Source organism: Notechis scutatus, chromosome 2 (assembly GCF_049901735.1).
Source record: "Notechis scutatus isolate UNSWTSFEM ecotype Mainland chromosome 2, rNotScu1.2, whole genome shotgun sequence".
Lineage (NCBI taxonomy): Eukaryota > Metazoa > Chordata > Lepidosauria > Squamata > Elapidae > Notechis > Notechis scutatus.
The window spans coordinates 192817309-192841100 of NC_142010.1; the positions used below are offsets into that span (position 1 = coordinate 192817309).

Consider the following 23792-nt stretch of genomic DNA (forward strand, 5'->3'; position numbering starts at 1 on the left):
AACGTTGCACATATGAAATAGCAGTTAGAATGTATACATATGTTGTTGGTGCATCAATATGTAATTCTAGTTACTATCCTATTTGGCAGATTAAAACATTGCTTTGTAGTAGGAAAAGTTGACACATTCTAAAAATAAGAGAATACAATTTGAGGTTATGTGTGAAGAATTCTTACTGCTTAATGTTAGTCTTGTTGTAGTAAATATATAGCTGTTACTGGACTGCAATTAATTCTTAACAAATTAATTATATTATCTGTATTACAACCCAGAAAAAAAAACCTGGAAACATAATATGGTAATTTAATTCCAGCTATTAACCCACTGCTAACTTTGGAACATTTTAAAATTAAGAGACTCTTTTTCAGCTTATTGCTGGTAAAGTTTATCTTACCTCAGTTACATAATTTACCATGCTTGGAAATAATGCTTGAAATACACAATTGTACTAGTGTTCCACTACTGTCTGTAACTTACTGTGGAGAACTTTCTGCTAAACAGTTTACTGATTGAGATGCTCTCTTTACTTTAGTTACTTACTACATAAGGAGGATGAACTTTTTAGTTTGGTTTGAAAAGGACAAATAAGCAGTAATAATTTCACCTGACTTGTTTTACTATTTTAGATATTAAATATAGGAATAAATATATTATTATAAATGTGTTTATTTATTTAGTGTATGGCACATGTTAGCCAGGGATCACCAAGGTGGCTGCCTGCCCCTGTGAAATGAATTTTTTCGGGTGGTGTTACCTTTACCCGTGGGATGCCTGGATGCTGGTAGGCCGTTGCGGGAGGCTCCTTTCTTGTCCCCCATGGTTTATTTGCTCATGGGAATAGAACCACTGAGCTGCTGAACTCAGCAGTGCACAGGCTCAGCACCTTATCACGTGAACCACTGTGACCCCTTATAAACTTCAGTAGTGGATTTCCAACTTTGAGAGTTGAAGACCTCTATCTTAAATGTTAAGATAGTGGACTTCAACTCTCAAAATTCCTCAGCCCCCATTCTGGCTGAGGAATTCTGGGAAGTAAGTGAACTACAGATCTTAATGTTGCCAAGGTTGAGAAAGGCTACTGTATAAAGTAAATGAATCAAGTGGAGAACAGCGATAAAGAATGTTCTGTTTTTATTCTTTCCTGTGTTCCTTAGAGTAGATGCTGCAATTTAATTCCCATAGGATCATTAGAAATTATGGAATTATATAGCTATATGAATATTCTTTGAACTCTATCTAGTTTCCCCAGTTGCCAGAAGTCAGAAAATGAGTTTGGAAGGTTTAGTTTTACATTTTTTTTCATGTTGTCTAAGTATGATATTCACAATTGGAAATTGTCTTGCTTGGAAGTAATCACAGGTAAGATTAATTATAGGTTGCCATGTTTGGAGGAAATAGCAAGGATTCTTTTTTTTAAAAGTACCATTTTCTTTTCACCAAAAAAAGAAAGAAAGAAATATATTAAGTACATTAGATTAATGCATACTTCACTGTATTTGTTCTACTGCATTCTTAAATTGTGTGTGAGCAGAAAAGAATAAAAGAGCGAACTAAAATCTCCAGATTTGCAGTGCAATGGTGGGGAGATTATAAAAAGAATAATTGAACTAGCATAGTTCACTGTAATATATAAGGAAATGACACACCAGTGGAACATTAGGTGCCTAATGCATAGTAATACAGTTCATTTGCTTGGTCAAGACTATCCAAGGTAGTGGCCATCTACAATTTGGAGGGGAGTAGGAGAAGACTGATCTAAACAGAAAGGAATTTTATTTCACATCTTGAAAGACTTACAACTTATTGAACAGATCAAAATTATTCTTAGCAGAAATGCAACCCATTAAAACAGCTGAGAAAATGCCCAATGAAGCTGAAAAGTTTGTTTTGTTGGGGTATCTATTATAATGAGCTTTTAATGTATGAAAACGGACTCAAATCCTACTGCATTTCTGGTTTAACAGGGCAGTTGAAAGATTAAGCAAAGGCCGAGTCATAATGTGAACAAGGTTAGAAATGAATTGATTATGTAATGTTTTAATTGCCACTATTGTTTATTTAATTAAAATTAAATAAAGTTAAAATTTTATTGATTTAATTTATTTAATGTACAGCATCTACAGAGGTCATGCAATCGTTGATATACAAATTTAGATTAAATGAAGCATCAGAATATCTGTGTGTATATGTAAGATATGTAGCCAAAAAATATAGGAGATAATATATTAAATTAAGATAAAACCATAATAAAATTATCATAATAAGGAGCCATAGAATTGCAATGGGATAAATGTTATAATTCTAAGAAAGCTAACCATGTAACTGTTTCTGGTGAGGCTGATATGAGATCAACCCAGGTGCCTTGAAATTTTCTGCGGGGACTTTCTTGAACTATATGTGTTATATTTTGTTCAGGTGCTCCACATTTGCATTATGGGCTGTCAGCCATTCCCCACTTAAGGAGCTTTGCCTTCGTTTTGGCATGGCCTGTCCTAATTCTATTCGGATGGCTCCATATTTTGGGGGCAGCTGCATTCCTGGAAGTGGTTTCATTGGATTTGCATGATCTGTTTGGTTGTGGTTATTAAAAGTCACACAACTTAACCTCATTCTTCATCTAGATCCTGGGTGTCAAACTCAAGGCCTGCAGGCCGGATCCGGCCTACAGGGTGTTTAAATCTGGCCTGTGGGGTCAGTCTGGAAATATCAAAAGACCGGCCTTTGGTACCTCTGCTGGCCAAAAATGAACTGTGCAGAGTCTCCATGAGGTCTCTGTGAGGCCTGTTTTAGGCCTCCCTGGCCTCTAGCAGCACTCTGCCAGCCAAAAATGGGCCTTACAGCAGTGATCCCCAACCTTTCTTATGCCGTGGCCCGGTATCCCCAACCTTTTTTATGGCGCGGCCTGGTACCGGCATTAGCTGGGCGCCGCCATCTTTTTTTGATGAAAAAGTGCTTCCGGTGACCTTTCTACCCGGAAAAGCTCACCAGAAGCACTTTTTCATCAAAAAAAGATGGCGGCGCCCAGCAAACCAGCGGCCCGGTAGGACTTGTTCCACGGACCGGTGGTTGGGGACCCCTGCCTTACAGGGCCTCAGCACAGCTGGTTTTTGGCTGGAAGAGTGCTGCAGGAAGTAATGGAGGATGAAAATGAAGTGCGGGGAGGGAGGGCACAAGCAGCCCCCCCCACCCCATTTTGGCCAGCAGGGTGCTGCAGGAGGCATCCGTTCTGTCCCCCCTCCTGCTCCCTGACCCCCTACCAGCCCATGGAGGAGAATTTCAATGCTGATCCAGCCCTCAAAGAAATCCAGTTTGACACCCCTGATCTAGTTTAGAAGATTGTGGTATGTTATTCCAAATTGGTTTTCTAGACTGAAGCCTGGTGAGAGATAGAGTGTAATATTTTATGTATTGGAAGATCTCTAGGAGTCGATGGCATGCAGGAGTGGGATTCTACCGGTTCTGTCCGGCTCTACAGAACCGGTAGCTATGAAGAGCAGCAGACACAGAATCGGTTCTGTGTCTGCTGCTGTTTTGGCCCACCCACCCAGGCTCTTACCTGACCTTTATTTCCTGCTTTTTCAACCACAGCTGCTTTGTGTGGCATAACTGTGGTTGAAAAAGCAGGATAAAAGGGCTTTTCCAATAGCTGCACACCCGCATGCAGCGCTGCTCAGCTGTCCAGGCAGCTCAGCAGGTCGTAAATTGCACTCGTGCAATTCGCGCATGAGCGCACGACGCAGAGCAACAGAACCGGTAGTTATACCGGTCGGATCCCATCCGTGATGACGTGTTCATTGTATTCTAGTCTTGGACTGTCTGTTGTAATCACCTGAGATCAGGAGGGACAATGTTTGAAAGAACATGGAGCCATGAGAGAGATGTGGATTTAAGGGTTCCAGATATTATTTTCATTGTGTCATTAAGGTAAACATCATTGGTATGACAACTTCTTCCCCATACAGTATTTGGCAACAAAGTGTACTAATGCTTGTGCCACTATAAGCAAAGTTTTGGCTTGTGTTCCACAGTCTGTTCTTATGATTTTCCTAATCAAGTTGTTCCTGTTTTCAATATTTGTCCAACTACTTCAAGGTGTTTTCCAAACGTAAGGGATCAGTCAAAAGTTATTCCAAGATATTTTGAATAGTAGTTGTGTTTTATATTTAACCTTCCTTTGCTGTATGATTGCTTAGATGGAAGGTGCATACTTCAGTTTTATTTGGGTTAGGGCATAGCTTCCTCTTCTCATAATATTGGCTTAGTTAACAATTTAAATCTTGGGATCTGCATAAAAAAGGCAAATTGTTGCTAGAATCCATTTTGTTAAAACAGGAGAAGAGAGGTTTTTGAAATGCCCATGAAGGCGTATGTCTAAATGTATTTTAAAAAATTCATAGCAATTAATATACCAATGTGTAAAAAAGTTTAATTCACAATTAGTATGGTAGATTGCATAAATGTTACTGAAAGATCAAGCAGCAATGATCGAAAATGAGTAATGGTATGGTAGTTGGATATGTGACTATTGTATAATTGAATTCTACATAGTTGCTACAAGCAATACACTTGTAGGGAAGAAGTCTATCATGTTAAGTGATGGAAATGAAATAGTTATCTGAAATGTCTTCTTAAAATAAATGCATATTAAATATCTATGTTATAAAATAAGATTTTTGAGCATCACTAAAGCAAACAACAAATTATAGTATTTATTGTGTTTGTTAGAAAGGTAATATAAATAGCTAATAGTGTAAAGCAGATAAAAATACTATTTCTAAATTCTATACCAGAGAAATTTCACACAGTTCTCCAGTAGTATAGACTTGTGTGTGAATTTAAAGGGATTAAATACATGAAGATTAACATAAAATGATGTGTTAAAAATAGACCAAATTTAGGCAAAGTAGAGATAAAGAATATGATTCTAAATAATGTCTGTGACCATGATGGCGAACCTATGGAACACGTGTCACAGGTGGCATGCAGGTCTATTTGTGCGGGCACGCGAACCCCAGCCAAACTTACCTGCACTGCGTATATGTGCGCCTCCCAGCTGATTTTCATCCCGTTTGAGGGAAACCTCTGCAGCCTCGGGAGGCTGAAAAATGGGCCTTCCGGAAGTGCTAAAACGGGCCTGTTTTTGGCCTTCCAAGGCTGTAGAGGCTTCCTTTGAGCCTCCGGGAGGGTGAAAACTGCCTCCTCTAGGCTCCAGAGGCCCTCTGAAGGCTGAAAACGGGCACTTCCGGTATTTCCGGAAGGCCCGTTTTTCAGCCTGCAAAGGCTACCCTTGAGCCTCCGGGAGGACAAAAATGACTTCAAACGGGCCAAAAATCAGCTGGGAGGCATGCACATGCACAATGCAGGTAAGGGAGCAGGGTGGGGGTGTTGCATGCACAGGGGGCGGGGCGCATTGCATTGTGGGTACTGGTGCACGCATGCTTTCGGTACATCACAACAAAAAGGTTCACCATCACGGGTATGAGATCCACAGAGGCATAATCTCAACTCGTCTTTTTTTGTATCAGCCCTTCAAAACTGTTGGGGGGAAAACATTGAAGTGTGGTAAAATTAGTGCTCTTCGGAATTTGAAAATAGTTATGAGTGTAAGTATATCACTGGTTTATAAAAGGGATTTGACTGCGCAGAAAACTATTCTTATGTGGACAGATTGGTCCTGTTGGGCTCTCAGGTCTTTGATAAGTTGTTTAAATGTGCTGAGGGCACACTCATAACCCATGATTAGGAAACACTTCTGGAAAAGCTGAGACGTTGAGTTTTGTAAGATTGTCCTGAACCATACTGATTTGTAACTGTCCTTAATAAAGGATAGTCCTGTGACAAATAACAATAACTTCATCCACTGTGCTATGACACAAGTCCATGCACTCATTTTGATTTTAGGTAGTCCTTAATACTACATTTAGAACACAAAAGGCTATCTGGAATATATCCCTTGTGAATTTAGACTGGACCTTTTCAAGAGAATAAAAGGAAGTGTAAGGTTCTATTTTTTCAACTACATTGAAAAGTAGTTGTGCATAAGCCTTAGCTTGAATATAGCTTCAGTCCTGCTACAATATGCTGTGCTCCTCTGAAAATAATGAAATGTGGCCAGTGTTTTTGAGCATTTTGTAAGGCATCATTTTGGTATGTGGGAACCTATGGAAAACCATGTGCAAATAATTAACAATTTTAACTTGTTTGGTACTCCAGCCATATTTCCTCCAGGCGTGTTATTTAGGTGCCTTTGCAAAGATCAAGTTCTCAGTTTTACTAGTTGATTTCAGTGATTCCTCAGAGCAATAATTGGCTAGAGCATTAAAAGCTCATTTAAGTGCAGAAAATATTTGTGACAGGACTTTTGTGTCATCTGCATACAACAAAGTTGCAGTATGTGTGTTTGCTAGTTTTGGGGGTTGAGGGTCTTCTAATTTGGTGGTGGGATACAATTTTTTTTACTACCAGTTCTGTGAGTGTGGCTTGGTGGGCATGGCAGGGGAAGGATACTGTAAAATCTCCAGTCAGAAGTGGTATTTGCTGGTTCTCCGAACTACTCAAAATTTCCAACTACCGGTTCTCCAGAACTGGTCAGAACCTGATTAATAACCACCTCTGTTCTAATTGATTATTTTAATCATGAGTGAATTTTTGTACAGATTAAACAGCAGGGATGATAAAATATATCCCTCCCTCGTGTAAATTGGAATATCATTAGTGTGGTGGCCTTGCCTACTGCATCGAAACTTGATTCTAGAATTCTTATAAAGATCTTTCTATTAATGGCAATATTCATATGCTTAGTGTTCTATGGACTAGATATGGACCTAAAATCAATAAATGCAATGTAAGATTGAGCTTATTTTAAATGTGTAGTTTTGGGCCAGTTATTGAAGTATAAAGCCCTGTCCACCAATACAGTGTCCAGTCCTGAAACCTGCTAGCTCATTTAAAGTATGGATAATATGAAAGCTAGACCAGTCCTCTGGGGTTTGTGCAGTTTATTCAATGTAAGTAAACAGGAAAGAAAGTAAGAAATGAGGTCTGTGATTCTAAATTATGAGTAATATTTCAGGGTAATAAAAGCCACCACGAATCTACTTCGTCCTGCTCCAAGAGCTCCTGTAAGTGAGAAAGACCCACTTATCAACAAGCTTTTAGCTTGTCATGTTTCTTGAAGTCAAAATATATCAAATTCAGCAACATATAATTCATGAAAATGGAGTCTTTGGATTTAACATTCCAATCTGCAATATCCCATAAAAGAATTATTAGGATTTTGATGTATACATCTATCGATATGAGCACCCATGTAAGAGGCAGATCCTCAAGAACAGTGAGAACATAAGTTTGGTACATACTATTTGGTATGTCTCAACTGTTGGAGAAATGGGCATATTTTGGATATGAAAAAACATGTGTTAATAACAAAAGAGGCAATTCCAAGAAGAACATGAGACCCAAAGCCAGGTTTTTGTCTATTGAGGAGTTGCTAATTCTTCTCATTTGGTAATTTCATCTTTAGCATCCCAATCTAGCCTCCACAGGAGGGACAGAATGGGCGTTGGTAGAAGTTACCCTGAACACCCTTTCTATCTATGCTGCGAGAGAGCCCAGGATGGCTTGACTCCTTCCTATGATGTCATTTAACTGAGTCTGTACTAGGATATAAAAGCCAGCCCCCGAAAGAGACCCCAGCTTTGGCAAAGATACTTGACAGACTGAAAGGTGTCTCTGAAAGCACAAATGAATACAGAAATATGACTTACCCTCTCCGGACGAATCAAGGGAGGGGCTGGGCTCTCTCGCAGCATAGATAGAAAGGGCGTTCAGGGTAACTTCTACCAACGCCCATTCTCCTCCATGCTGCATCGAGAGCCCAGGATGGGACATACCAAAGCTTGCATGTCCATGGGTGGGTCCTCATCTGGCTCATCACACTGACTGTTGAACCACCCGTCTCGTTGAAGCACCCGTCTGCCGAAGGCTGCAGTTGCCGAGGCAAAGACATCCAGACGGTAGTATCTGATGAAAGGAGATGTCCATGTGGCCACACGACAGATCTCCTCCAAGGGTGCTTGGGTTGCCCAGGCAGCCGAAGTGGCCGCGTTTCTGGTAGAATGCGCCATCAGACCTCGAGGAACTGGAAGGGCCGCAGCTTTGTAGGCCTGCTCAATGCAAGATCTGACCCACCTGCTAATAGTAGGAGAAGAGGCCTTGTGCCCCAAGTGAGAAGGGAAAAGGAAACAAAATGGTTTCAGACTTCCTGAAGGAGGAAGTGCGCTTAATGTATATTCTAAGAGCCCTACCTACGTCTAGCGAGTGCCACTGCTGCTCTAAGTCATGGTGCAGGAGGGGGCAAAAGCCAGGCAACATAATGTCCTGGGACTTGTGAAACAGGTGTTAACCCTTGGAATAAATGAGGGGTCCAGACTGAGGACAACCCTATCATCATGAAAGGAACAAAGGTCCAGTCTGATGGAAAGAGCAGCGAGCTCGGATACCCGCCTGGCTGAAGTGATGGAAACGGGGAACACTACCTTCAGAGTCAGGAAACGGAGAGACAGTGGTCTAAGGGGTTCAAAAGGGGGCTTTGTAAGGGCATAAAGGACCACATGAAGATCCCAGGAAGGATACCTGTGAACCACCGGGGGGTGCAGGTTGGAAGCCCCTTTCAAAAACCTCCGAATCTGAGGGAAAGGTCCCTGAATAGAGAAGGAGGAATAGACCATTCTGCCTGGTCGACTAGGCTCCCGCTGAGCCAGTCGCCTGGGAGTTGTTGATCCCGGAGAAGTGGTCTGCCGAGATCGACAACAGGTGTTGCTCTGCCCATAACCCCAACCATAGAGCCTCTCCCATGAGGGCTCTGGACCTCGTCTCCCCCGCCGGTTGACATGAGGCATGGTGGCCATGTTGTCCATAAGGACTAGATCATGAGAGCCGGTCATGAGTGCCTGAAATGCTTGAGAGCTAGAAAAATGGCTCTGAGCTCTAGCCAATTTATGGGAAGGGCCTGCTCTGACCTGGACCAAGGTCCTGAGCTATCTGGCCCTGCATATGGGAACCCCAACCCAGGAGGCTGGCATCGGTGGTTATTACTTGCCTGTCTGGGACCCTGAAAAGGAGTCCCTTCCAGATTAACGGGGAACACCACCAATTGAGAGATCTCCGGATTTGTGGCGGGAGCGGGACCTTGATGGATGAGTGGCTGGTTCCTGCTTGTTGGTAGGGAAGCAGGAACCATTAGAGTGGACAGGAGTGGAAAAATCCGTGGCTCTGGAGATATGACAGGGTAATTTGCAGATCCCGATGGGCTGCATGGCTGAAGGAGGACAGAATCAAAATGTTGTCCAAGTAGCATTGGATCCTCACTGGAACAGAAAGCAGAGATGCCATCAATGCTGCCAGAACCTTTGTGAAGACCCTTGAAGCCGATGAAAGGGCGAAGGGAAGTGCTCGATAGTGGTAATGGGTATTCTGATAACAGAAATGGAAAAACTGGCGATGATGAGGCCCAATGGGGATGTGGAGGTAAACCTCCATGAGATCAGTGGAAGAGAGGAGATCGCCCTCCCGAATGCTCTCTAAAATAGAATGCAGAGTCTGCATTTTAAATAGCCTGTATTTTCGCTACCCCCCCTGAGGCTTTGGAAACGATGAAAGGCGAGAATAAAACCCACATCCCCATTGAGAGGGGGGAACAGGTTTGAATATACTCAAATATACTTAAAATGTTGCATATCATAGGTATTAAGATTCAAATATTTGGGTTCAACTTGCCATTGCAGAAATTAAAGGCTTTGCTATATCTGTATATTGTGTTAGGCAGAATAGATGGAATCGAAAATTAGAGAAATAATTATAATTCATGCTTAAATTAACTATCAAATCTAAAATACTTGATTTTCTTTTAAAAAAATCATACTGCTATAGAAAGCAATACAGATATCTGTGTTTAATGACCATTGGTTCAGCTTATAATAGTGCTGCAAAAATGGTAATTACAACTGCTCCTTGAAATTATGGCTGTTGCAGTGCCCCCACAATCACATTATCAGTAGTCTGCCCACATTTACCATGGCAGTGTGTGCTTCAGCTTCCCCTGCATACCTACCACCCCAAAATTTCTGCCTTTTTGATCACCCTGTACTCTGCTGTCTACCCTTGCTGCATCCCCCCCCCCCCAGCTGACAAAACATGCCTGGCCGAAGCAACTGCTAATCTCTTCACAAGGCCCTCATGCAGCCTTACCATAGCATCTTGCTATAGTAAAAGCTTAACAGTTTATGCCTTTGAAGCATCAAATTTCATATAAACTATTAATACTAAGTCATTAACTTTCTATAAAATTATATTTAACTACATTATTCTCTTTTATGATTCCATTATAACATACATTCATATTATATTTGTATCCAATGATGCTGACTTGGGCTAAGCTCAATAAATATATTTATGGACAGATAACATTTTAGTGGGAGAGGTTTGGACATTATTGTATACGTTTCCTGTGGAACTTAAAAAGATAGTTCCTTTAAAGTGTTATTTATTTATTTAAACAATGTTTATAGCTCTTGAGCCTTATGAGGGTTTCTAAATGTGTGCCTAATATAGCTTGTGTTTATTTAACCATTTTTATGCCTCACCATTTTGGGGGTGATACTTTTTCCATTCTTCAATTGCAACACATTGTTTCCAATTGTGTATTTTAGGAAATATATAGGCCAGATATGCATATTAATTCAGCAAAATTTTCATAAGGGGTACCAATCTATTCTTGCCCCTCATTCCTCAATGATAACAGTGAATTGTTCAAAATTACATTATACAAACTGATTCATTCAAAACACTGTAAGTTTTGTGACATGCTAGAAACAAATAATACATATTTCTTCATATTTTTTGTTTGGTAGATTCTGGACAATCAGGAAGTCCAAGCCACAACGATCCTGCCAAGAATCCACCAGGTAAAAATGAATTTTAGGCCATTCATAGTTGCATGTTGTTTGAGAGCAGATTATGTTATTCATAAATACTTCATTTTCATAACACATTTATCTATGGCAAACTTAAACAAGATTGCACCCAATTTTGTCATGACATGGTAAACCAAAAACTAAAAGTAAGCACAGCAGCTGCTTTCACATACCATGCTAGGCCAAAATATAGTTAGCTACTGTAGTTGATTTAATGGATCATGTAATCTCCAACAGTATATGTAATTGATTAGCACTGTGTAGTGGATTAGGTTAAACAATAGATTTATTAATTTGTATGAAATGGAAATAAGGAGTTGACGCAATTGTTTTTATAATACTAACATATAATCATTTGGTGAGCTCTGGTGGCACAGTGGTTAGAATGTAGTACTACAGGCTACTTCTGCTAACTGCCAGCTGCCTGCAATTTGGCAGTTCAAATCTCACCAGGCTCAAGGTTGACTCAGCCTTCCATCTTTCCGAGGTGGGTAAAAAGAGGACCCAGATTGTTGGGGGCAATAGGCTGACTCTGTAAACCGCTTAGAGAGCGCTGTAAAGCACTGTAAGTCTAAGTGCTATTGCTATTGCTATTGCTATTTACTGATGGTTAAAAGTTATGGCAGCACTGAAAAACTGAATGTATGACCAGTCCTGAAGTTCCAGCCATTGTAACAACCCTGTGGTTACATGACTGCAACTCAGGCACATAGGTGCCCAGCTCATGATAATGTTGTAAGAAGCTATGATCACCATTTGTGGGATTAGTTGCTGGTTTTCCAAAGTCAATAGCAAAGCCAGCGGGTAAATTTGTAGGAAGAAATGAATGAATCTAATATATTCTATACCCACTGGTCTTACCCAAGATTTTAATGAATCTACAGGACTAATAGTAAAGATATTTTTATAGCAATCTTTAACCCAAACCCAGAATGTAGAGTCCAGGATGTTGCATGCAAAATTACTAGAGTTTTGGAATGTCATAATTTTTGTAAGTGCTTTGCCAAGAAGGGAGAAAAATCCCTGCAAACTGCAATACTTGGCAAAGCTACTGGCAGTGGAAATCAGTTCCTCTATATTTGGCTAGACTGTTGCATTCTTTAGGGTGTCTGGTAATTTGCCTTTTTAACTAAAGAGGAAAGGCAAGATGTTTTTGCCAAATAAAAAAGCATTAACAACTGTTGCAAAAAAAATTCATAGTTTATTTTGGAAAAAAAAAGTTGGTAGTACTAAGTCAGGCTTCCATCGCAAATTTGACAACTCAATTTATGAGCTTCATCATTACCTTCAAAACAATTGGCCTAAAGCGGTGCTCTTCCTTCAGTTAATTATTTTAAATTAAGACTTAGTAATCTAACTTTACAATACTGAAAACTATTCTATAGTTTTACACAGCGTACACAGTCATACGTAACTCTGGGTATAAAATATCAATTTCAGTACATGTAAGATTTCTTAGCATGATCAGGTGGGGACTGTACAAGCTGCAGACAACTGTTCAAATAAGTTGTATACCATGATTTTAATAGGTTCCTATTACTGTAGTGGGGAGGGGGCGATGCTCAGTGGTTAAAGATGCTGAACTTGTCAGATGGAAAGCTGACAGCCTGGGTACGAGATCTGAGCACCACACAATGGGATGAGTTCCTGTTCCTGTCCCAGCTCCTGCCCACCTAGCAGTTTGAAAGCATGCAGAGATGCAAGTAAATTAATACATACCACTTCAGTGGCAAGATAACACCATTCTGTTTGCCTTTAGTCAATAGCCATGCTAGCCACATGACCATGGAAAATATTTTTTGGACAAGAAACTAGAGATAAACACTGCACCCTAGAGCTGGATTCAACTGGAAAGGGAAATCTTTGTCTTTTTTTATTACAGTAGTAAAACCAAAAGTGTGAAAAATGATACAGGTATACCTGATATTTACCTATCTGCTTTAGGGATGTGGATTCCAAAGATTTTTCTTTAGTTTATCAACTGGCAGCAAAAAATATTTTATAGACAGTAACTCATTATTACAATTGGGACCAGAATTTTGGTTGCTAACCAATGTCATTGATTGCTAAAATGTTTAAACTGAACTAAAATAAAAGTAAAATGATATAAGACCTGTAAAACCAACATGTACCAGAATATATTATACAAGGGCTTGCAGTTCTAAGGAATTATTCAGATATCTTCATCCATCTCTTAATGGCAGCAGGTTTTGAGACCTCAAATGAACAAGACCAGACTTGGAAAGAAAGTTTTCTTTCCACAGTTGAAACCTGAGGTCAGAGTGATTATCCCAAAGTGTTCTTTATCTTCATACTTTGGTCGAATACAATTATTTGCTTTTATCTTTGAATATATTGTATAAAAGTGGAAATCACGGCAAACTTCTGCCTCTTTATTCTGGCTTTAAACAAACCCTGTTGGAAACCATTTTAGTTGCCAGATCTGCAAAAAAAGCACTAGAAGTTCATGGGATACCACCAACTTTTACTGATGTCCAACAGCAATAAGCTGGTGAAACTGTCATTAATTACACTTGTCTCCTAGTTAATTCTTAAATTAATAACTTGATATCATTGAATAAGGAAGAACATGCTAGGAGATAACAAAGAAAAGACAATTTGATTCACTTCCAAGAAAAAACTGGTATGTTTCATAGGATTGAAAATTAGAATAAGATGAATTGCACTCTAGGACACTGGCAAAAAAATAATAATCAGCTGATTCTTAAAGCATTAACCACAATTATTAAAAGCTAGCATGATCACCTTGATTGTATGTAGGAGAAGAAAAGGAAGTGCATATAGACTATCTGTTTACAACTGATTTATTTTCCTGGAATGTTTGCAACCTGTGCAGAATTAATTGGCCTTCAATTATTATTACAGATAACTTGCTATTTTTATTACATCTTTTAGGAAATTAATAATTCATAAGTAATTAGGAAATTAGGTTCATGGTTCAGTATTGTTCTATCTTTACAAGTCAAATAGGGACAAACATAACTTATGAACATAATTTATGAATAGTAGAATTGCCTTATATTTAGGATTGCATTCTGTTTACAGGTCTACAAGTGGACAGATAAAGGGATCTTATAGCATGACTTATTATATTATGCATTTTGCCAAGTGTTTTTAAAATTTGAAAAAAAGATCAGATAGCACAAGGTGGAAAACCCACAAACATTTCTTGTGAAGGGCTGCAGGAAGATTTGAGTCATCAGGGCTCTATGTTTGAAAGCAAAATTGGTTTGCGGCCATTTTCTGATAAACCATAACCATCAGTGGTATTCTAATCACTTTTTGTAAAATTAATACATTTTAATGTATACAATACATTAATGTATACCTTTCTATAAGAATGTAAGAAAAGTCTGATCTAGCCAAAGCCCATCTTACTCTAGCATTTGTTTTTCACAATGGCCAACCAACTATTGCTGGGGTCCTCATGAGCATGAGAAGAGAAAACTTCTCTTCTATTATTGTTTGAATGATAACTGAAGGCATGATTCCACCATCCTGGAACTAACATTGAAGTTTCAGACTTGCATTCCATAAATTGTTCAACCTCCTTTTAAAACCATACAAACTAGTGGTCATCACCATATCTTCCAGTAGTGAATTTCCATTTATGTTCCATTGTGTTAAAATGTACTTTCTTAAGTCTGTTCTAAAACTAACTAATCCCCATTTGATAATTCTAGATCCTAATACTTTGAAAAAAGGCAAAATATTTTCTCTATCCTTATTTCCCTTATGAGCATTATTTTATACACACTGAACATCTCCCATCTCAAGTATGTAGTATACAGCGCTTCAAAGAGTATTGCACACCAAATGTGAATATACCACTGCCTTGAATAATGTTAGCAATTTCATCTTTAATCTATTTCTTGATGAATATTAGCATACAGTTTCCTCTTTTCATAGCTGGCATACACTAAGTTGACATCTTCAGTGAGCTAGCCATTATGATACCAAGATCTTTTTTCCTGGTAGTTATAGGAATTCATCAATGTAAATATGATTTTGCCCAGCGTCCACCATTTATATTTATTGGAGTGAATTGTATTTTCTATTTATTTTCATTGAATCTAAAGAACTTTCTGAAGTTCTTCACAGTCACTTTGACATGCAATCATCCTCAAACTTGTCCACCTCAAATTTATATTCAGTCCAGACCATTTATTAGCATGTTAGAAAAGCTGGTCTTAACAGATAATGGAAGGATTTTGCATCTTATTTTCTTAATTGGGGAAAAAAAGATTCAAATGTACTTTTTGTTTTCTGCTTTTTAAACCAGTTAATAATCCATAAAATGTCATCCTCTTATCTAGCACTAATAAGTATAATCAAGAACGTTATATCAAAGATGTTTTTGTAAAACCAAATATACATGCTGCTAGGATCCATTCCCATATCCCTTGACACTTTAAAAAGTTTGGTAAAGCCAGAGTTACTTTTGCAGAATCCATGAATTATCTTACTTCAGCAAGGTTTGATCTTCTGTAAGTTAGTTATTTTTGTTTAATTACATTTTCCATCAGTTTGCCCTGAATCAATATTAAGTCCAATTTTTCAGAATGAACATTAAACTGATTCCAACCAATAAGTTTTGGATCTCCCCTGCATCTTCTTAAAATTGCCACAGTACTTGACTTTTAGTCCTTTGCTTTGGACCCAACGTAAGAGATGTGCCACGGTTTGCAAAGAATTCAGCAATCTCACATTTGACTTTTAAAAGATCTCTCAGATGGGTGACCTCAGAATCTGCTGTTTTTGTATTATATAGTTTCTCTTTTTACCTCAGTTTACTTTATTTCTGATTAGAAAATACTTGCTCTGTATTAGTTATTTGATCTATATCTTCTGTGCCAAAGGCAAATGCTAAATATTTGGTGTTTTTTTTTAACAATACCTGAATCTTCCTGGAGCATTTCTTTCCCATGTTTTTTCAGGGTTATAATCCTATTTTGCAGAAGTGGGAGAATTTAGAAAAACAGAATTAGCATTTACCTCAATATCATAGCAATTCTGATTGCTTCAGGGGAAGGAATATGGCAAGCCATTGATTATTTTAATACCTTTAAGTATTTAGAGAAAAATGAGGAAGTAATATGCATGGACATAGTTTTATTTATATAGTTCAAATGAAAATTGAATATACTAACCAAAGCTTTGCAAATACTAGGCAATGAAAAGTAAGTATTTCACTGATAAACTATCTTTACACAAGACATGTATTCTCTTTTTTAGTTGAAGAACGTGTATTATGTATTCAGGTTTTGGAATTATAATTTGGTATATAATCAGATGGAAAAATCAGGTTTCTAACCATTAGTTTGCATTTTTTTAATGCAAGTATGGCCATCAGGTACTTCTATTCTCAGGGTATGTTATGACAACTTGCTCCAAACCTGTCTTCTTAAAGACGGGCGCACATAGGACTTGGGACTTTGCCCAGTATTCACAGTGACACCAGTCTTATAATTGTAGTATTAAAGTAGGGGTTTTCATACCTCCTAAAAAAGAAGAATACAATTAACCTCTCGTAGTCTTTGCTGTATAGACAAGGAGGCATCTTGTTTGATTGACCCTCTGATTATAATAAATTATATTGTTCAGATTTTTCCAGGAGGATTCTGGTAGAATTTTAGATTAGAAATGGCAATAATTAGTGAGTTATATTATTTCTCATGATACCATCTCTAGAATAAAACAAGGCTTTAGTCAGTTACACTGTATTATAGATTTAAATACTGAAGTATCTGACCATTTGAAGTAATGTATTTCACATAGATATTTTAGCAACATTATCTTCTATTAGAAGAACATGCCTTCCTTATCTTTTTTTTTTTTGAACAAATTTTATTAATTTTTAAAGACATACAAAACATGAAACATAAGAACATAAAACCTCTTTTCTGAAAGTTATTTGTAAATTTTAACAAAACAAATAAAACATTTTATACACCATTGGCACATCTCCTTATAAACACATACATATCCTTTCAAGTTTCTCATTATTTCTCCTCTTCTAACATTCCTCCAAGGTTTTATTAGCTCAATCAAACATAAACACACAAAAACACAAAACATAAAAACATAAAAAACATCTTTTCTGAAAGTTGCTTAGTCCCGGGTTACAACTCTTCGTACAGACACAAATTCAAATTCATATTCATTTTGTATACCATTCCATATCTTATTACCATTTTCAATTTTCTATATAGTTTCTCATCTCTTTTAAATTTTCTTAGTTTTGTTTTATTTATCTCATCTCAATTCAAATAATAATATTTATTATTCTTTGTCTGTTCTGTTTTATCCATTTATCTTTCTTCTTTAAACAAAACTTCTCCTGTGCACTAATTGGAGTATGACGCCTTTGTCTCTTTCCCCTACATTTATAATACTTAATATAAAATACATAACTTACATTGGGATTCTGTTTGGTACATTCTAAAATTATACAATGTTATCAATGCCAATACAAATCTGTTCATTAATATTAATATTCATTTATATCTTAAACACTTAACACATTACTTTTCAATTAAATATCATACTTTTATGGGAACACCAATTTTCCATAGTTATTCCCCCCCCCCACATCACATATTTTAAATCATTATTTCATTAGAATGTTCCCCCTTCTCCTATTTCAAATCTCTCATTTCACAAAAAATTTCACTGGGATAACACCATCTAATCATTAATATTAATATTCTTAAACATTTTTCCCATTTCAATTAAATATCATGCCTTTATGGGAACACTCATGCTTTCCATAGTTATTTCCCCCCCGACACACACCACATATTTTATATCATTGTTTCGTTAAAATGTTCCCCCTTCTCCTACTACAATTCTCCTATTTATTTACTAAACATTTTATCAGATTTTAAATTACTAAACGTTTCCAATTTTCTAGGATTATTTCTAAGTACAAATATAAAAATACAATCTTATGTACCTTTCCAGAATCCCCTTTTCAATAAAGTTTACCCATTATCTCTAAAAGACTTTTGTTTCTTTGCATCTTGCTCCCCACCATTGAGGCTTCTCGTTCTCCCTTGCTTATTCTTCTCCTTGCCCTCTTTACACCCGTGTCTCTCCACCTCCCTTTTGTTCTGCTTTCCTCCTTTCTGTTGTTTTCTAACATAGTATCCACTTTTCACCTTATTCTTCTCTTTTTTGGTTGTTTTTCCAAATCTTAAAGTCCCCTTTTCCTTTTTCTCTTTCTCCTTTTCTTCCCCAACTAAAGTCACTTGTTCATCAAAAATGGCTTCTTCATTATCCCAGTCATCCTGTTGCGTAGTCAGCTTTTCATAAGTACAAACCGCCATTTATAAAAATTGAAAAAGAGTGCCAAGAGAATCCTTCCCTTCTTGCTCTTCCTTTTTATATTTTTGGTATTCAAGTTTCAATCCATCCACAAGTGATGCCATTATAGAGAGAAAAGGTTTTTCCAAACAACCACCCAAGTGCTTTTAGTCAAAAATAGTTCAGAAGCTCCAAAATCACCAAGCAATCCAAATAAGCTGTTTCTTTTAAGTACTTTCTCCTTCTTCACTTTCTCTTTCTGGGGTTAATGTTTAGTCACAAAGTTTCATTTAAAATATATCTTTTAGGAGTCTTATTGATATTTAATAACTCTTTAAAATTCTAGGCAATCTTCTCCTTATTTTCAAATTCTGCTCCAATTTTTTTCCCTCTCCCTTCCCACTCACAGCAAAAAGGTTTTTTAAAAAAATGTTCAGAAATCCTTATCCCTTCAGCATTTAATTACCTCCAATGCAGGTTTTCCAATTTCTCTTATAGTTCCATCCGCTGTCACGTTGGGAAGGAGAGTGAAAAGAAAGAAAAGAAAAAAACTTTCCCTTTTAGAATTCCATTCGCCGCTTGTAACTCTCTCTGGAAACAATTTATCTTTGGCAGCTTTCAAATTCCAGTGTACTTTCTCTTACTTTGTCCCGGTCAAAAACCACTTTCACAGCTCTTCCGACTTTCTTCCTCCTGCACAATCTTGTCCGGCTGCAGGTTTCTTTGTGGCGGCCATTACTGACCGCCGATCCTCCGCCTTGGGAAAAGGGGGTTTTGCCGGCTGGGGAGGGGGTCTGTGACACCCCCAAACCCCCATCCGGATCCCCCCTGTCTTCAGCTGCCTCTACGGGGCAGCTATATCCCCCAAATCCAAGCGGATTGGGGGAACCTTGGCAGCGAGCGCAGCAGGGATCGCGCGGTATCGCGAATCCCTGCCGCTGCCGAAGCCTTGCAAACCGGAAGTCCTCCTTCCTTATCTTTTATTGTCTCCATAGCAGATCACACTAGGCAGTAAATATTGCCTTTTATCATCACAAAGATGAAAGTCGAGTACTGTATATGTCACAGAAGTTTTATTAACTAGTTTACATCACTAAATTCTTATACCACTAAATTGTGTTGAATTTCTATTTTAAAAGTACTTTTTAAATCCAATTTATAGAACTGAATGTTTGGAATTATATACAAAATGCCGGATAATTAATATTGTATTATTTTAATTTAAGGCTTATACTCATTTAAGCTTTCAAATAGTACTATACAGATTTTGCGTGTTTCAGAACTAATTTTATTTTCAATATTTGCTCTTAAGGAAAATAGTTTTAGACTTCAATTCTAAGCATGCCTGTGTGATTTAACAATCCTGAGTTCACCAAATAAAAATAAGTGGAGCCACTTTATTTTCCTGACTTTAAAACGTGTAAAAATGTGAAACATAGATACTTCTTTTTCAGTGCTTGAGAAGGTGTCTAAGGGAAAGGAAAGATTATAAATCAATTTATACTGCTATAAGAAGTAAACAGCTACTTTCTTAATGGCATATTTTCATTTTCTACTAGAGTTCTTCAAACTCTAGTGGTTGAAAGTAACTACAGAATCAGGCATTTTCCTGCTATTTGTACCATTTATAAATCCTGTACTCAAAAACAGTTCTGCTTTCATATAGCTGCTGCTTAAACAGAAGAATGTTATGCTAAAAGAGCTTATTTTCACAGTTACCTCTTTCCTGGCTTATCTTTTGGCATATGTCCATGAGATCACTTGTAAGGAGAAAAGAAAAAAATAAAGAGAAAACTTTGACAAAGTGTGATGATTTGCTCCACATTTTTTTCCAGTTTGAGCATTTCCATTCAATTAAATATGATGGAATTTTGTTAAGACGAAGCATGTTACAATCTGAATTGTAATTGAATGCATTAAAGTCTGTATCATGGAATGACATACCAGTCACATTACATCTTATGTTCCATTGCCCAGTTTATTCAACCCATTTCGCATCCATTTAGAAGCCTATAATCCTTTCAAATTGTACAAAAACTACAAATTTCTTTGAAATGTTTCTTTGAAATAACATATGATTATAGAAAGTCATATAAAAATGTATATTTGGACAATTTTAGTAGAATTTGAGTGAAGTATTCAACATGAATGGGTTGTTTAGAGAAAACATTGCATTTGCTAGTCCAAATGAACTAATTATTTTATTTTTGTTTTATTTTTTCATTCCAGTGTATCTTGAGGATAGTTTTGTAAAATCTGGAGTCTTTAATGTATCTGAACTTGTGCGAGTGTCTAGAAGTAAGTCTCTTTTTCATTTTCTGAAGTTTTATTTTATTTTTGGATGCGTATTACATTTGTATTTGTATATGTTGCTACATGATTCTTTCCAGAGTTGATTCTTTATGATATTGCCTCCAATTACATAATTAACAATACAGGTAGTCCTTATTTACCAACTACTCATAGAGCAACCATTTGAAGTTAGAGCAAAGCTGAAGAAAGGAAGGTTTGTGACCAGCCCTTGAAATTGTAGCTGTTGCAGTGCCCCACAGTCACATGATTGTAATTCATGTGCTTGGCAACCAACACATAGTTATGATGGCTGCAGTGTTTCATAGTTATATAATTACCATTTGCAACTTTCACAGCCGGCTTTTGATAAGTAAAATTATTGGGAAAGCCAGCAAGCAGTTGCAATTTGCCATCACATGATGATGTACTTAATAACCAGCGGTGGTTTTCTTTATGATTACTCTGGAACAGACTTTATAAGTCAGTACAGTCACATGACTGTACTGACTTTACTTAATTACCATGTTGCTTAGTTGTGGAGTTGCCAGTCCAAATTGCAGTCAGTAAGTAACGATTATGAATAATGTAACTAATGTAGCATATTAAACTGATATAAATATCCATGATTGGCAATTATCAAACCTATGATGATTGATCACATCCATTCACCTTCAAAGTGGATTGAAATCAATATTGGAATTCATTTATTTTATTTGTAAGAAAGTTATAATCTATAAATAATCACCTGGTAGTATGTTCTGTTAAACTTAATGGGGTTTATTTCTGTGCAAACACACCCAAGGTAGTAATATTAAGCATTCAAAATACATTGTAACTCTTTACAAATGTGCAGTAGTTTTGGGCCCTTTAGTGTTTTAAGTTAACTATATATAAACCAATGTAAGACACGTGTGTTGGTGACATGAAAACAGAACACATAGCTTGGAATATAGTAAGATTATAAATGGAATATAAATAATATTAAATAAAATTTTATTTTCAAAAGACATTTTTTTATTTCATAAAATGAAACATTTGAAGTCTATTATTGCCTATAGACTTTGTGACTTGATATGTGTGAGAACTTAAGAACATACAGAACCAGTTAATAGGGGTATGCAAAGCTTCACAGGAATGTTTTATTTTGGGAAACCTTTAAGAGAACCAATTCCCTCAAAGGTATTTTGTGAAGCAATGTGTCTTGCTGCATTTAGGAATGGTCTCCAGAACTGATGTTCTGAGAGAGGAGGAGGTGAGAGAAGCTTTACCTGAAAAGATTGGGTAGAACTCATTCTGGGCATCATTGCAAGCTATCCTGTGGAGTGCACCAAAGCTATTCTGCCTAGTGCCTCCTCCAAATAATTTGCTAATGAATCTGGGCAAGTAGTTGAAAGAGCCTCTGTCTGTTTCTGTCAAAACTCTCAGTTCATATCCTGCTTGCCCACTGAAAGATAGTCTGAAGAGGTCAGAGGGCACAATACTTTATAGGGGGAATATTGGGAGCAGTTTGAAAGAACCTTCTAGAGAGCTAGCTGAAATAAAACTCCCATCAATCAGCCTTCTTCCATGGTACTGGTATGAAACCGTTTGAGAGGGAAGCAAATCAGATTGCTTCCATAGTCCAGGTTACTTTGTTGAAACAAATCTATGATGCTTTGCATAGGTCTATGAGTCAATTGTGTCTTTGTCTAAGCACAGTTTTCCCTAATGTATTTCCCTATGGTTTATTGGGCTTCAGGACATCTTACCCATTTTCACTTGGCCTTGCATGCTGAGATGGAAGGGAAGGCTTGTCCCATGCCCCTAAATAGTACAAATTATGTCTTTTAATTGCAAAACAACTAATAATTAGATAAAACTGAATTTGCTTTTACTTTGGTTATGTTAATATGTCTATTTAGACAATAGGCGTTACTTTAAATTATGTTCTTTAGCACCTATAACCCAGGGAGCTGGAGTAAACTTCCCCATTGGAGAACTTCCAGGTCAACCATACTATCATGACATGAACTCAAGTGTTAACTTACAACGATCGCTATCTTCTCCACCAACAAGGTTCGTCCATTATGTCTGTAGTTATATAATATTTTAAATGATTTTGCTTTGCAGCCTTTCAGTTAAATAATTATGTATTTGTCCAGCAACTTGGTCTGCATTGGAGGGAGGGAAGGGCCTTAATGAAACAGTATATATAGTTCCGAAATTAGTGAGAATTGTTAATATCAGCATAGATATTAGTGTCTCAGTTTATTATTTGTTGACTCAGAAAGGCAGAATTAAATTAAAAGAATTAAAGAATTAAAACTCTCTGACATAAATCTACATACAGGATTTTTATTCCTGTATATTTTCATAGGCAAATGTGTGCGCGCATGTGTATCCTCCTTTCTTATTGCAATAATGGAATTAATTTGACTCTGCTGGATATGTAAGCCTTCTACTGACAAAGTCAGTTCTTGAATAAGGCCTGTTGGAGACCTAACTCTTCATGCTAGTGTAAAAACAATCACTAGTATATTAATAAGAGAAGAATGTGTACAGTGTAAATAACTTTAAAATAAGTGTAAAATGTGAATATGTCTATCAAGTGTAGTTTTAGGGTTGATAGGTCTGAAAAGGATTATACTTTAAAATATCAATATAAATTCTGATTAAATAAGCCCTTATTTCTGTATGTTTACAGTAAGAGACCCAAAACTATATCCATAGATGAGAATATGGAACCAAGTCCAACAGGAGATTTTTATCCTTCCCCAAATTCACCAGCTGCTGGTAGTAGGACATGGCATGAAAGAGATCAAGGTGAGTAAATCCTTAGTATAGAAAAATGAGTGTGCAATTCATTCTGTGTCTACTCAGAAGAAAACTATATTGAATTCAATCAGGTTTACTCATAAATAGATGACAGGATCTTAGAGCTCTTATTTACATTATAAATAAGGTTCTTAGAGGTCTTATTTACATTATTTATTCCGAAACTATGAATATATGGTAGAATGGAATACAAAAGAAAAATTTAAATCTTTTGGGGTTAAAATACTTCCTTAGAATATTACATTCAGTGTAATTATAATATCATTCCCATTATTGAAAAGTTCTATTTTGTATTCATCAAATGCACAAATTCCTTGTTCAAAGCTATAGTACTCATTTAGAGTCACAAGAAGTATTTAATAATTGATTTACTGGTAGGTAAAATGT

The 23792-nt window shown here is 37.0% G+C and overlaps 1 protein-coding gene across 13 annotated transcripts in view; it reads left to right on the forward strand.

Moving 5' to 3' along the window:
* NFIB (nuclear factor I B) overlaps positions 1-23792 on the forward strand; it is a 322636-nt gene that overhangs the window by 226708 nt on the left and 72136 nt on the right. For all 13 annotated transcript variants that reach the window (XM_087957676.1, XM_087957670.1, XM_087957673.1 and 10 more), the window contains exons 3-6: positions 10911-10964; positions 20529-20597; positions 22526-22646; positions 23275-23393. In XM_087957676.1, the coding sequence (XP_087813802.1) occupies positions 10911-10964; positions 20529-20597; positions 22526-22646; positions 23275-23393 (363 nt within the window). The remainder of the gene's footprint in view (positions 1-10910; positions 10965-20528; positions 20598-22525; positions 22647-23274; positions 23394-23792) is intronic.